Source organism: Martes martes (genome assembly GCF_963455335.1).
Source record: "Martes martes genome assembly, chromosome: 9".
In the NCBI taxonomy this organism is placed as follows: Eukaryota; Metazoa; Chordata; class Mammalia; order Carnivora; family Mustelidae; genus Martes; species Martes martes.
The window spans coordinates 85,191,495-85,203,526 of NC_137896.1; the positions used below are offsets into that span (position 1 = coordinate 85,191,495).

Sequence of the window (12,032 nt, forward strand, 5' to 3'; positions counted from 1 at the left end):
CTTTAAGAGTGGTATGTACACAGAACTACGGGAACTCTATTGAAGGTCACTTAATCCAGAATGGTACAATCTAGGGATGGTTTCCAGGTAAAGAGGGTAAGTTTTACAAGAAAGTTTGCCAAGAAGAGAGTTGGGTGAGAGGAATTTCTCTAGAAGGGATTGTTAATTAGTCTTAAAGACGGCACTGCCTGGTCTTCAAGGCCCCTTCTAGTTGATCCTCACCTGCTTGATCCAACAAGGGGCATTTGTATAGAGTGAGGCATCTTTCTGATACTGTGTGTCTTTTTAAAATACAGCTTCCCTGGATTCTTCTTTTTTGTGCTATGGAGCACAATTTAAAAAGAAAATGCTATACTAACTAAAATGTTTTGTAGATAGTTTTTTTTTTTTTTAAACCATGGTGCTAACCACAGATTCAGAATGAACAATCTGGTATAGTAAGTACCATACAATCTACTTTTAAGAAAAAGAGAACAAAAGTTAAACTGAAGGTTCCTGGAGAGCTAAAAACTCCAACAAGTCAGGTATATGGGGTTCTCTAAAATAATATATATTTTCTTTCTTTGAAATGTGAGGAAAACAAAAAGGACCTGAAGTCCTTTGTCTTGGTTATCTACCAGTAGTACACTAGATGGTGCTAAAAGGTTGTTAGAAAGAAAGCTTTTGCCAAGAAAAACTGGCAGTTCAAGTGTTCTGGAAACTTTCCATATGTCCCTGAGAGCAGTTCTAGGTCAGTAGGCAAGTGATGGGAATCTTACTCTCACAAGTTTTAGCCTTCCAGTCTGGTTAATTTTAAACTAAACCTCAAGTTTAACACATTTTAAGATGGGCTCAGTGTTTGACAATTCAATCTGATTCCACTGAAATGGACATTTTAAAATTATTGAACTATAAATTATACTCTACATTTAAACATATTGTGATTCATTTCATTTAGGTAGTCTTCCTAGTGGTCTACTTCCTGTTATGAGCCTAATTAGGTCTACTACTGAATGAATCTCTAATCAGTTTCTTCAAATGGTTTCCTGAATTTTTGAATTACTATTCAGTAGAAAATACGAATCAAACTCTCTTGTCATTAAAGTAGTGCAATATGCTCTTATAAATACATGAAACAACACATTTTGAAATCACTCCATCAGCATAGTATTTCCTACATAGACATTTCATGATTTTTTCCACCTTACAATAAAACCAGAAAAATTTTTATGAAAGTGCAGAATAAAAACAAAGTTTGACTTTCATTATTTTCTACTTAGTTTTCTTCTAAATGTTAAACATTAAGATGGTAAACAACAACAAAATGAACCTAAGAGTCATTTTAGTTTCAAAGACTCAAAGTTATAAGATCTTGGTAATTTTTCAGCTTATCTTTCCAGTTCTGCTTCTAGAATTTCCCCCCAGGTATCTACATCCATTGGGTACATGATTTTTTCTGGTAGGCTCAGAGGAGAACATATGTTGCTGTATCTGCCACTTAGCCATTCGTGTTTCACTTTACTCTTCTGGTAATTCCTCAGTAGTATTACCTGAAAGAGGTAAATCATCATTGTTAAAGAATGTAGTAGGTGGTTGGTGAGCGAGTTTGTTTAAAACTAGAGGAGTTGATTGACAGGGCTGAAAAGAATATTAAGTATTTACACCGATAAATACATACACTAATAGATGTGTTGTGTGCGTATGCGTACATGTGGGCGTATGCATACGGGTACATATACAAGGAAAGCCACAGAGTTTGATGTGAGTTTTGGATAAAGTAGAATGAAGTAGCTAACAGAGGAATATGCCTAAATTTAGGATTAAAAAAAAATGTAAAAGAATGGATGGGATGGTTTGTAAGAGAAGAGTAACTTCAAAAGCCAACACACTCTGTATGCCACTCTGTCTAGTAAATCCTACCTCCTCATGCAGAAAGTGGAGTTGGCCTACCACCACATTGTCAAAAACACGACAGACTACAAAGACTAAACTTATTCTCCAGGAGTATCCACTTTCTAGATCATCGTCTATTTCTCTTTGGCATACAGCTCCTAGAGTCAAGCAATGAGGTTTCCGCAAGGAGTCACTGTTTCTTACAATGTTATTCCAGCTCTTGCAGGTTAGTGAAGCCCTGCACAGACTCCCAATGTCTAGCTGATTGAAAATTTTAAAAGTAACTTCTGGAGGTAGCAGTTCAACAAAGTTATTTTGACTCTTTTTTTTTTCCTTCTCAGCATCCACAGAATTCAATTCTATGCCAGAAATTCTTGAATTATGGTTCCTCTCGGAGTTTTTCTGCATAGCTTGATGTCTTAGCAAATTATCCTCATATGTAACCTAAAAGGCAAAGTTTAAACATGCTCAGTCTCTTCAGATCAGACTATAGAACCTACTCTGAGCCAGATACATTCTGGGTATGATTTAAAGAATCTTAACTTTCTTGACTTGAGTTTTTCAATCTGTAAAATGGGGCCCATGATGCATCCCTCCTGTGTGTTCTTACAAGGATTAACAGGGATTATGTGTAAAGCACCTAGCTTCACATCTGAATTGCACATGGGAGGAACTCAACACATGTTACTTCCCTTCTTCTTTGTAAATGTTTTTAGTAAATGGGTTTGTTTCTAAACATTTGTTTTTCTCCTCCCAAAGAACATTAGCTAATAAAGAGAAGTGATTCTTTACAGACTGTAATTTGAATTTAGTAGTAGAAATGACTGTTGTAGGAACATATTTGATTCTAAGCATTTGCCCAAAATATTTCTGAAAATGTGTATGATTCAATTCTCTTAAACTCCAGAATAGTTGTCTGTGGGAACTGATGCCTTGTCATTAAGTTCTTTATCTACAATTTGTGACTTAATCATAAACCTGATGTACTTCTGTAGTTTATATAGTTATTTATCTACTTGTACCTAATGGGTAGGTGCTCACAGTCAATATAAATACTATCTGAAATAGACAAGAGGTCCAAGTCCAGGTTACAATGATGACACAAGGACTCAAGTATTCAGTTCAGATTAGTGTTTTAGAAATGGCCTCTTGAAGCTATCCTACATGCATAATTATGAACTAAGAGGAGAAGTCATTGAGGCCATAAAGCAACAGTAACTAACAACTATAAACAATGTTTATGATTCAGCTAGGTACAGCATATAATTAAAGATTATATATGTTATATATATAAGAAGAATATATATATACACACACACACACATATATACATATATATATATTTTGGATATACATATCCAAAATCAGTTCAAAGCACAGCGCTATTTTTGCATATAAAGACAGCTCATATTACTTAAAATCAGCTTATTCCATATTGCACTTCCTTTCATAATGGGGGGGCTGACAGTGCAGGAGGAGGAGTTTGTTAAAAACTTCTTTTTAACTCAGCTATTGATTATTCCCTTTTCTAGACATGTTACTCACCTATGTTTCTGGACTTGCCAAGGCCACAGTTGCTCCCATTCATTTGGTTGTTTATGATCCGAATTAGCTATGGTGGTTAGAATTTTAATGTCTCTGCTCAACAGAGAACTTCCTCTCGAAGTTTTGGGGAAGTGAGGAAGCAAACTGATAGAAACAAATTCATGAGTCAAGAACAAATTTTTGCCACGGAACTCATCTCTCTCCCCGTCAATACAAACCAAGACAAACTACCATATTCTTGAGGAAAAAAAAAAAATCTCATATTAAGAGAACACTACCATGCATTTAGACATTTGTTACTTTCCCCAGAATCTCCATGGGGAGTAAAATGCGTCCTCTCGTTATTGTTCTTCCCCATGAGACAAGTTAATTTTTTGAATTTAACAGTTGGGGGTGCCTTGGTGAGGTTCCTAAACTCTCACTAGGCATCTTCTTCTACCTGGAAAACTATCTATCCCTCTTCTGCCCCTTCTTCTTCCGGAACCATACTATGCTGAATTACCTTTCTAGTTAGGTAAGAGCTCGCCCCTTTTACGGTGTCACAGGGAGCGAGGGATCGGGAGGCAGCGCAGATCAACCCCACGGGTCGGAAGGAATGACCCCACATCCCACTGAGCCACCCTCCTTGAGGGTCTCGCGCAGTGTGCAGCTGCCCGAGTCCCAAGAACACGGAGCAATGACAATTAAGCGACAATAACAACCGTCAGCACCGACTGTCACCGCAGTTCCAGAGGGCTGAGCAGAGGCTGACTGAGCAGAGGCTGACTGAGCAGAGGCTGAGCCTTCCAGAAGTGGGCTGGAAGGGAAAACCCTCCTACCTCCAGTGCCACGGTAGCTCCTCCCGCGAATTAAATCCTTCGGAATTCGAATCCTTCGCCATAGTCCCTTCAGTCCCGCCCACTGTTGGCCCCGCCTTGCTGACTCGGATTTCGCACAGGCGTAGAGAGAAGCGCGCGTTGCCTTTTGGGAGTGGTAGTTTTACCAGGGCACCTCAGCTCAACAAGAGAGGAGACGGAGACGTCAAGGACTACAAGCCCCGACATACTTCACGGCGCGGGGAGAAAGGGTGGGGGTGGTTAGCCCGGGCTTTTAAAAAATAATTTTGAGGCGGAGTGTTGGAAGAATCTCGGCGCGCGTCACTGGACGGAGGGTGGGGGCGGGGCTCCAGACGCGGAGCTGGGGCCCCAGCTGCGCGAGGCCTGGAGACACTCGAGCGGAGCCTGTGCTCCCCCTCCCCCTGCGTTTTTCTAAGGGCCTTCCTAGGACCCGCGCGTGTCCATGGAAGGCGGAAACGGCTGCGGGGACCGTCTCCTTGCGAAGGGGTGTAGTACTCGCCGCCATGTCTGGGGGCTTCGAGCTGCAGCCGCAGGACGGCGGCCCCCGGGTGGTCCTGGCGCCCGGGGAGACGGTGATCGGCCGCGGGCCGCTGCTGGGAGTAAGTGTGGCAGGGGGGCTCTACCGGACCCGGAGAGCCGTGCTAGGTCCTCGCTGTTTCTCGAAGCCCTACTCCCCGTTTCTGGCTTCCCCGCTACTACGGCCCTGCATGTCTGGATTTTAGAAGTTTACGAGCAGCACGTTTTTCAGTCAACTTTAACCAACTCACAAACTTTTCCTTATGTTGCCTTTAAAAAGCACTGACTTGTATTATCGTTATTACAGTCTTACCCAGAGGTCGGCAAGCTAATGTCCCTGAGTTCCAATACAGCCTGTTTTTTGCGGGCCCACGTAGTAAGAACGGCTCTTAAGTTTTAAAATGTGAAATGTATAAACAAAGTCTTTTAAAAAAAATAATAAAATGTGAAATGCAAACAAACAAAAAGCCTGCTAGCCTTTCAGGGAGAATAATTGACCCAAGGGTTGAGGATATTGTCTCTTGGCCTGACAAGGTACAGTATTTGTAGTAGAATCTGGCCCTTTACAGAAAAAGTTTGCCAACCTCTGGTCTTACCTTTCCTACAATAATTTCTTTTAAGCTTTTGGCCTCTTGTCGGACTGCATGAGCCTTACTTTTATTGTAATAGTCTTTTCCAGTAAGATCAGCAGCTAGCCCTTATGTACTGTCTAATGTTCCTGGCGGTGATCTAAGGACTTAACCTATACCAACTTTATAACCCATTCAAAATCCTGTGAGTTAGGTGCTCCTACTATCTTCATTGTTCAGGTGTGAAAATGGAGCCCTAGAGTGGTTATTTAAAGATTTAAGACACATAGTGCCACTGAGCTATATATTCTCCACCCTCCTTAGGATGTTTAGGAGTTAAAAAATTTTCCTGTTGCGTTCTGGAATTACATAGGTCTCTACCTAAAACATGTATTATTGTCTTAACATTTAGTGTATCTTGTTTAGTGCCTACTTTGTGTAGCACATTTGCAGGTGGTAGCACTGTGGTGGAGATGTGGGTCTCTGCCTTCAAGGAGTTTTCTCTTAGGCTACGGAGACAAACCTGTGTCAGTGAACTAGTGTCAGAGTAAAGAGTGTGGATTATTACCCGGGTTCATCTCCAGTGTCTAAGTGGAACCCTTAGGCCTTAGGACCCTTCTCTGAGCAGGAAAAGGAGTGGTAATTGGGGGTTCTGATGAGATCAGTCCTAAAGCGGTGTGTGTATATGTGTTCGTGTGCATGTGTGTACATGAAGTAAGGTATTGAGAAAGTTGAAGTTTACGTGCCGTTTATTTATTTTATTTGTTGTTAACATATAATGTATTATTTGTTTCCGGGGTACAGGTCTGTGATTCATCAGTCTTACACAATACACCGCACTCCCAACAACACATACTCTTGCCAGGGTCCATCACCCAGCCACCCCATCCTTCCCACCCCCCTCCACTCCAGCAACCCTCAGATTGTTTCCTGAGATTAAGAGTCTTTTATGGTGCTGTTTATTTTTTAACTGGACAAGTAATTACTTAAATGTTTCGATAACATTCTGTTACGTTTCTCCATAGTTTAATTTATACAAACATTTGAGAGAACTGCCTGAGAGGTTTGTTTTTTTCCTCCCACTCTTGTCTCTCTCTCTCTCTATATATATGAAATGTTACAGAGTATGTGCTTCATGTTGAAATCTTACATCTGGTGACAGTTGAGTTTTGATTTGCTTAACAAATTGTATCACCAGTACAGAGTACTGTGGATCTGGTTAAGAGATTGATAAATTTTAGGTCTGTGTTTTATAAACATAGCAACAGGTTACAGACCCTTTCATTGTTTGTAGCTTTATCTTTGTATTATAGGCTCGCTAAGGTGCGATGAGCATAGTTGGTTTCTGTCTTAAAATAGTAAGAGTAGAAAGGAGTAGGAAGCTAGTCTATCTGGTCAGAATTTTACTTCTCCTTTTCAAATAATCATTCAGTGATGAGGTTCTCTTGCCAAGTTTGGCAGCTGTTAGAAGTGGTTATGAACAATGTCCTAACTCTGTTGGCAGGAAAAATTTGAAGAACAAACAAATCAGGTTGTGGTTTTAAAGATTTTGGAACTGACATGGTTCTTCCTTTGCAGTGGTTAAAACTCAACATGAGGGGTGGCTCAGTTGGTTAAGCATCTGCCTTCCACTCAGGTCTGATCTCCAGGGTGTCCTGGGATTGAGCCCTGCCAGGCTCCCTGCTCAGTGGGGAGTATGCTTCCTCCCCTCCCTCTCCTTCTGTCCCCCCCATAAATAAATAAAAAACAAACAAACAACGATGCAACATGAAGGCACTGTTTCAAACAGCAGAAATTCCAGTGAGGCTTTTTTTGTAGTGTGAGAGAGCAAAGACTTAGTTGAAGTAGGAAAATTCAGGCAGCTCATTGCAAGTTATTCATAATGATTAATTATTAATATATGATGATTAATGATAATGATGATTTTGGAGCTCACTTAACAAATCACGTTTTTTGGAGACAAGTTTCACAAGCCTTCATGGCCATACAAGCATAAAGGTTTATAATTCCAGTGTTTAAAATGGGCTTGGTGGTGAAACAATTTGTTAAGAATGTCTTTACATTTTTACAGTAGCAAGAAGACAAAAATAACAGAGCACAGTGAAATTTAATTTTCTTGTGCCATTTGCTTTAGTGGGAGTCTTCAGTGAACCCAGGGTCTTTGTTTACTAGGTTGTAATTCTGTTTTATGATCTATACCAATTAAAGGTTTTACGGCAGAATGAATCTCCATGGAATTATCCTGGGTGAAAACAGCCAGTCCCAAAGGTTACATATTGTATGAATTTATTTACATAATGTTATTGAAATGATGAATTGTTAACATGGAGAACAGATTCCTGGTTGCCAGGAATTAAAAGAAGGGGGGAAGGAGGGAGTTGGTATGGCTATAACACAGCAACATGGGGGATTTTTGTGGCGATGGAAATGTTTTGTATCTTGACTGTATCAATATCAATATCTAGTTGGGATATCCTATTATAGTGTTACAAGATGTTACCACTGGGGAAAACTGGGGATATGGTACAAGAGATTTTTCTGTATTGTATCTTCTAATTATATGTCACCCTACAATTATCTTAAATAAAAAATTTATTTTAAAAAAAATGTTTTACAGTACAGCATCTCAAGCAACAGAGGACCTTTAGGCCAAATTATTTGCTTTATGGTTTTTCTTTTCTTTTTTTTTTTTAAGATTTTATTTATTTATTTGACACCCAGAGAGAGATCACAAGTAGTCAGAGAGGCAGGCAGAGAGAGAGGAGGAAGCAGGCTCTCCACTGAGCAGAGAACCTGATGCGGGGCTCCATCCCAGGACCCTGAGACCATGACCTGGGACGAAGGCAGAGGCTTACCCCACTGAGCCACACAGGTGCCCCTGCTTTATGGTTTTCCTTAAATCAAACTGATTATACTCTTTTTAAAAAGCTGGTTATACCCTTAAAAGAAAACGACTATTTCTGATTTCAAATTTTCCTTTTTCTGTTTTGATAGCGTTTATATGACACATTTTTTTCTGATCTTTTTCCTCCAAGAGAATAGGACAACATAGCTGTCTAGGTAGTCTTCCTAATGGCTGGTGTATGGAGCTGACTGCTTTAACTGAAAAGAGAAGAGGCCCTCGGTTGTAGGTGGAGATAGGATCAGGGGCTCTAGTATAAACTCTTTCCTGGCATCAGTTCACCACCTACAAAGTTTACACAAAGTAACCAGTAACTACTCTGGCCTGGCAACTCTGCATTATTTCTGCTTGTTGCAGAAGCTCACTAGCTGTTCTGGAATGCTGGTCCTACCTGGTTCCTAGGGATGTGCTAAGCACCCCTAGCTGCTGGATATTCCTCCCCCCTCCCACCACCAACTGCCTTAGTTATTGAGCCCAGTACAGTGCCTGGCACATAGTAGGCCTTCTTCCATGTCTCTCTTTTTCATTCTACCAACCCTCAAGAAGAGCTTACTTGTAACTCAGGTGTGAAAAGGATACAGAATTTTGAAGTGAATTTGAACATAGTAAAGAAGCAGTGCTACCAACTGCTAAAGCATATGAAGCAACATTCATGATGGATTAAATGTTAGTATTTTCCCTATTTTACTGAGTAATGACTTGGTAAATTCAGAAAATAGTTGAATATATACCAGTCAGAATGGATGAAAGATGAAAGAGAAGTTGTTACTCTCAAGAAACTTACAGTTTCATAGGTATGAGAGACAGAGAAACAGGTAACTAAACACTGGTTGCAAATGGGAATGGGGACTGGAGCCAGGCAGGCACCTTGCGTAAGTGAAATTGGAGGGAGGGAGAAAAACAGGGATGATGGTAACTAAAAGCAGTGTCATAGATGACAACTGCCTCAGTTTTGGGAAGGCCACAAGGAAAGGGATCCGTAATGTGGTCCCTGCTCTTCACCCCATGCCCACCTGTCCTATTGTCATGCCACAGTGTCCTATTGTTATTTTCAAGAGTAGTAAGAAATCTGGATTTTTAAGCATAACCTCTGACTTTTGAAAGGTCACACTTAATTAAAAGTTTTGTTTCAGTACCATGAGCCAAACAGAAAAGAATGTTTCATGATACAGAGAGGTATAAGAAGGAACCCTCAGTTAAGAGGAGGCTTCAGGGAAGGTTTCATGAACTCAGTGACATTGAGCTGACTTTGAAGTGTCAGAACAGTTAGAAGTTTGGTAGGTAGAGAGTGGATGGTAGAGAGGGAAAGGCCCTTCAGGCTGAGGGGATGTATGATCTATGGTTTCCTGGCTCTATGATGGAATGTGACTTGATAAGTCCTGACTAGGCTTGTGGGATAATCACATTACATCACTGTTCCCCTTTAACTTTTAAGGACATTGCTTAGTTTTAGGTTCATGGCAGAGTTGAGTGCAGAGTACAGAGAGTTTCTGTATATACCTCTTCCCCTGCTACCTCCCTATCAACATTTCATACCACAGTGGTTTATTCGAAGAACCTATATTGACTTGTCATTATCATCCAAAGTTCATAGTTTAACACTAAGGTTCACTCTTGGTATGCATTCTTTGGGTTTTATCAAATGTGTAATGACTCATATAACTATTATAGTATCACACAGAGTAGTTTCACTGCCCTAAAAATGCTCTATGTTCTGTCCTTTCTTCCTCTCCCAACCTCTGGCAACTACTGAACTTTTTACTGTCTCCATAGCTTTACCTTTTCCAGAATATTATATAATTGGAATTACATAGTATGTATATGTAGACTTTTTAAGATGGGTTTTTTCATTTTTTTAAAAAAAGATTTTATTTGTTTGAGAGAAAGGGACAGAGAGAGCAAGAGTGGGGGCAGGGCAGGGGAGAGGTAGAGGGATAAGCAGATTCCCTGTGGAGCAGGGGCTCCATCCCAGGACCCTGGGATCATGACCTGAGCCAAAGGCAGACCTTAACTAACTGAGCCACCCAGGCGCCCCTAGATTGGTTTCTTTCAATTGGTAATGTGTGTATAAGGTTCCTCATGGCTTTTTAGTGATGAGTAATAGTCCACTGTCTGGATGTTCTTCACTTTATCCCTTTACCTACTGAGGGATATCTTGGTTATTCCCAGTTCTGGCAATTATGAATGAAAGCTGTTACAGACATCCACGTGCAAGTTTTTGTGTAGATATAAGTTTTCAGTTCATTTGGGTAAAAACACCAAGGAGCTCAGTTGCTGGATCATATGGTAAGTGTGTGTTTAGTTTTGTAAGAAGCCGCAACTGTCTTTCAAGGTGGCTGTATACCATTGTGCATTCCCATCATCAATGGATGATTTCCTGTTGTTCCACAATCTCACCAGCATTGTGTGTTGTCATTGATTTGGGTTTTGGCCATTCTGATAGATGTATAGAATTACTTTTCTTGTATGTATATATACATATATATTTATTTCTTAATCAGTCTCTCTAAACTGTCTCCTGATACTACTCAGCCTGAATATACCATCTTCTCACATGCCTCCATACCTCTGTTTGAGTTCCTTCCTCTGGTAATTTTATTCTGTAGGTAGCATTTGGGTATCCATATTTTTAAGAACTCTGAAGATGATTTTGTTGCAAAATCAGAGTTGGAAACCTCTTCTAGACACATGAAAAATGCTTGGCACAGAATAATTCTTTAAGAAATATCTGCTGAACTGAATTAAATAACATGCAGAAACTTCTCCAAAGTCTCAAGTGGGGATTTAAACCTGGTTTTGTCTAACTGAGTTCTGTTTCTGTTTTTACTCATTATGTTAACTCATAATATATTCTTGATAAGGACGATTCTCACATTTGTGTAGCATTCACTTTGCAAGTAGCATTGCAAGCCGAACTGGTCGGGTGAGTTCAGATTTCAGTGATAGCAGGTCAGCACAGGTCCATCATATTGGCTGACAATTCAGCAACTTTGACTTAGGAGCTCAGAAGGTATTGGATTTTACTTTTTAAAATCTAAGTGATCCATATTTCACCAGTATTGTGGATTAAGTAGATGTTTGTGAGGTAGCCTGATAACCTAACTACTATTATACCATTAGTCTTATGGGAAAGTATTTCACAAGTTTCAAAGATTCATTTCTTATCCAGTTATTAATAATAACCTTTTAAAGCGAGCTTACTGGAATCTGTCTAGAGAGCCTCTGTCAAAAATCAAGTTTGTTTCCTCAAAATTGCCCTTTGTTAATATCAGAAAATGACCTTTGGTACATTCTAAGTGCAATAATATTTAAACACTTTGTATCAACTAACTTTTGCCCTGTTGAGGAATAAGATGGACTTATCCAATGTTATGACAGAGTCTCAATTTGATTGAGCTCTGGAGTGTGTCCTGAATCTGATAACTTGAAAGCACTCTGCTAAGAAAGTTTCATGGTTTGTCATCTGGTTTCCAGTAACCTGCCTCCCATCCAAGTACTAACCAGGCCCCAGGCTGCTTATCCTCTGAGATCAGATGAGATTGGGTGTGTTCAGGGTGGTATGGCGGTAGACTACGGTAACTAGTCTCTACTTAATTCAAGTCTTAATTTTAGATTTTCTTTGCTTGCCACATACACAACTTTGAGGAAGATATTTTATGTAAATTATGTCTGAAATAGATGCTGTACTTCTTCAGGTTTATGCATTTTCTCATAATACAGACTCAAATCCCATACCAGAGGGTTGTTTATTTTTCTCTACCACAAAAGTTTGAATTTGTCACTTTTTAATTT

General features: G+C 39.9%; 2 protein-coding genes across 2 annotated transcripts in view; one reads left to right on the forward strand and one right to left on the reverse strand.

Moving 5' to 3' along the window:
- Positions 1–392: 392 nt before the first annotated feature.
- Positions 393–4,328, reverse strand: FBXO48 (F-box protein 48). The gene is made up of 4 exons (XM_080814422.1): positions 4,236–4,328; positions 3,418–3,561; positions 1,900–2,316; positions 393–1,529 (listed from the first exon to the last, which is right to left on the reverse strand). The coding sequence occupies exons 3-4, from the start codon at positions 2,278–2,280 to the stop codon at positions 1,368–1,370; spliced, it is 543 nt and encodes a 180-aa protein (XP_080670548.1). The 5' UTR covers positions 2,281–2,316; positions 3,418–3,561; positions 4,236–4,328; the 3' UTR covers positions 393–1,367.
- A 240-nt stretch (positions 4,329–4,568) lies between these two features.
- APLF (aprataxin and PNKP like factor) overlaps positions 4,569–12,032 on the forward strand; it is a 74,458-nt gene continuing 66,994 nt past the window's right edge. Inside the window, exon 1 of the mRNA XM_080813733.1 lies at positions 4,569–4,852. Coding sequence (XP_080669859.1) covers positions 4,757–4,852 — 96 coding nt within the window. The 5' untranslated portion in view covers positions 4,569–4,756. The remainder of the gene's footprint in view (positions 4,853–12,032) is intronic.

Bases quoted from the DNA above. Each gene is read 5' to 3' on its own strand.
- FBXO48 (XM_080814422.1), bottom strand. From the start codon at position 2,280: ATGCAGAAAAACTCCGAGAGGAACCATAATTCAAGAATTTCTGGCATA. The intron at 1,530-1,899 runs GTAGGATTTACT...TACCTCTTTCAG, and splicing joins TCCACTTTCTGCATGAGGAG to GTAATACTACTGAGGAATTA.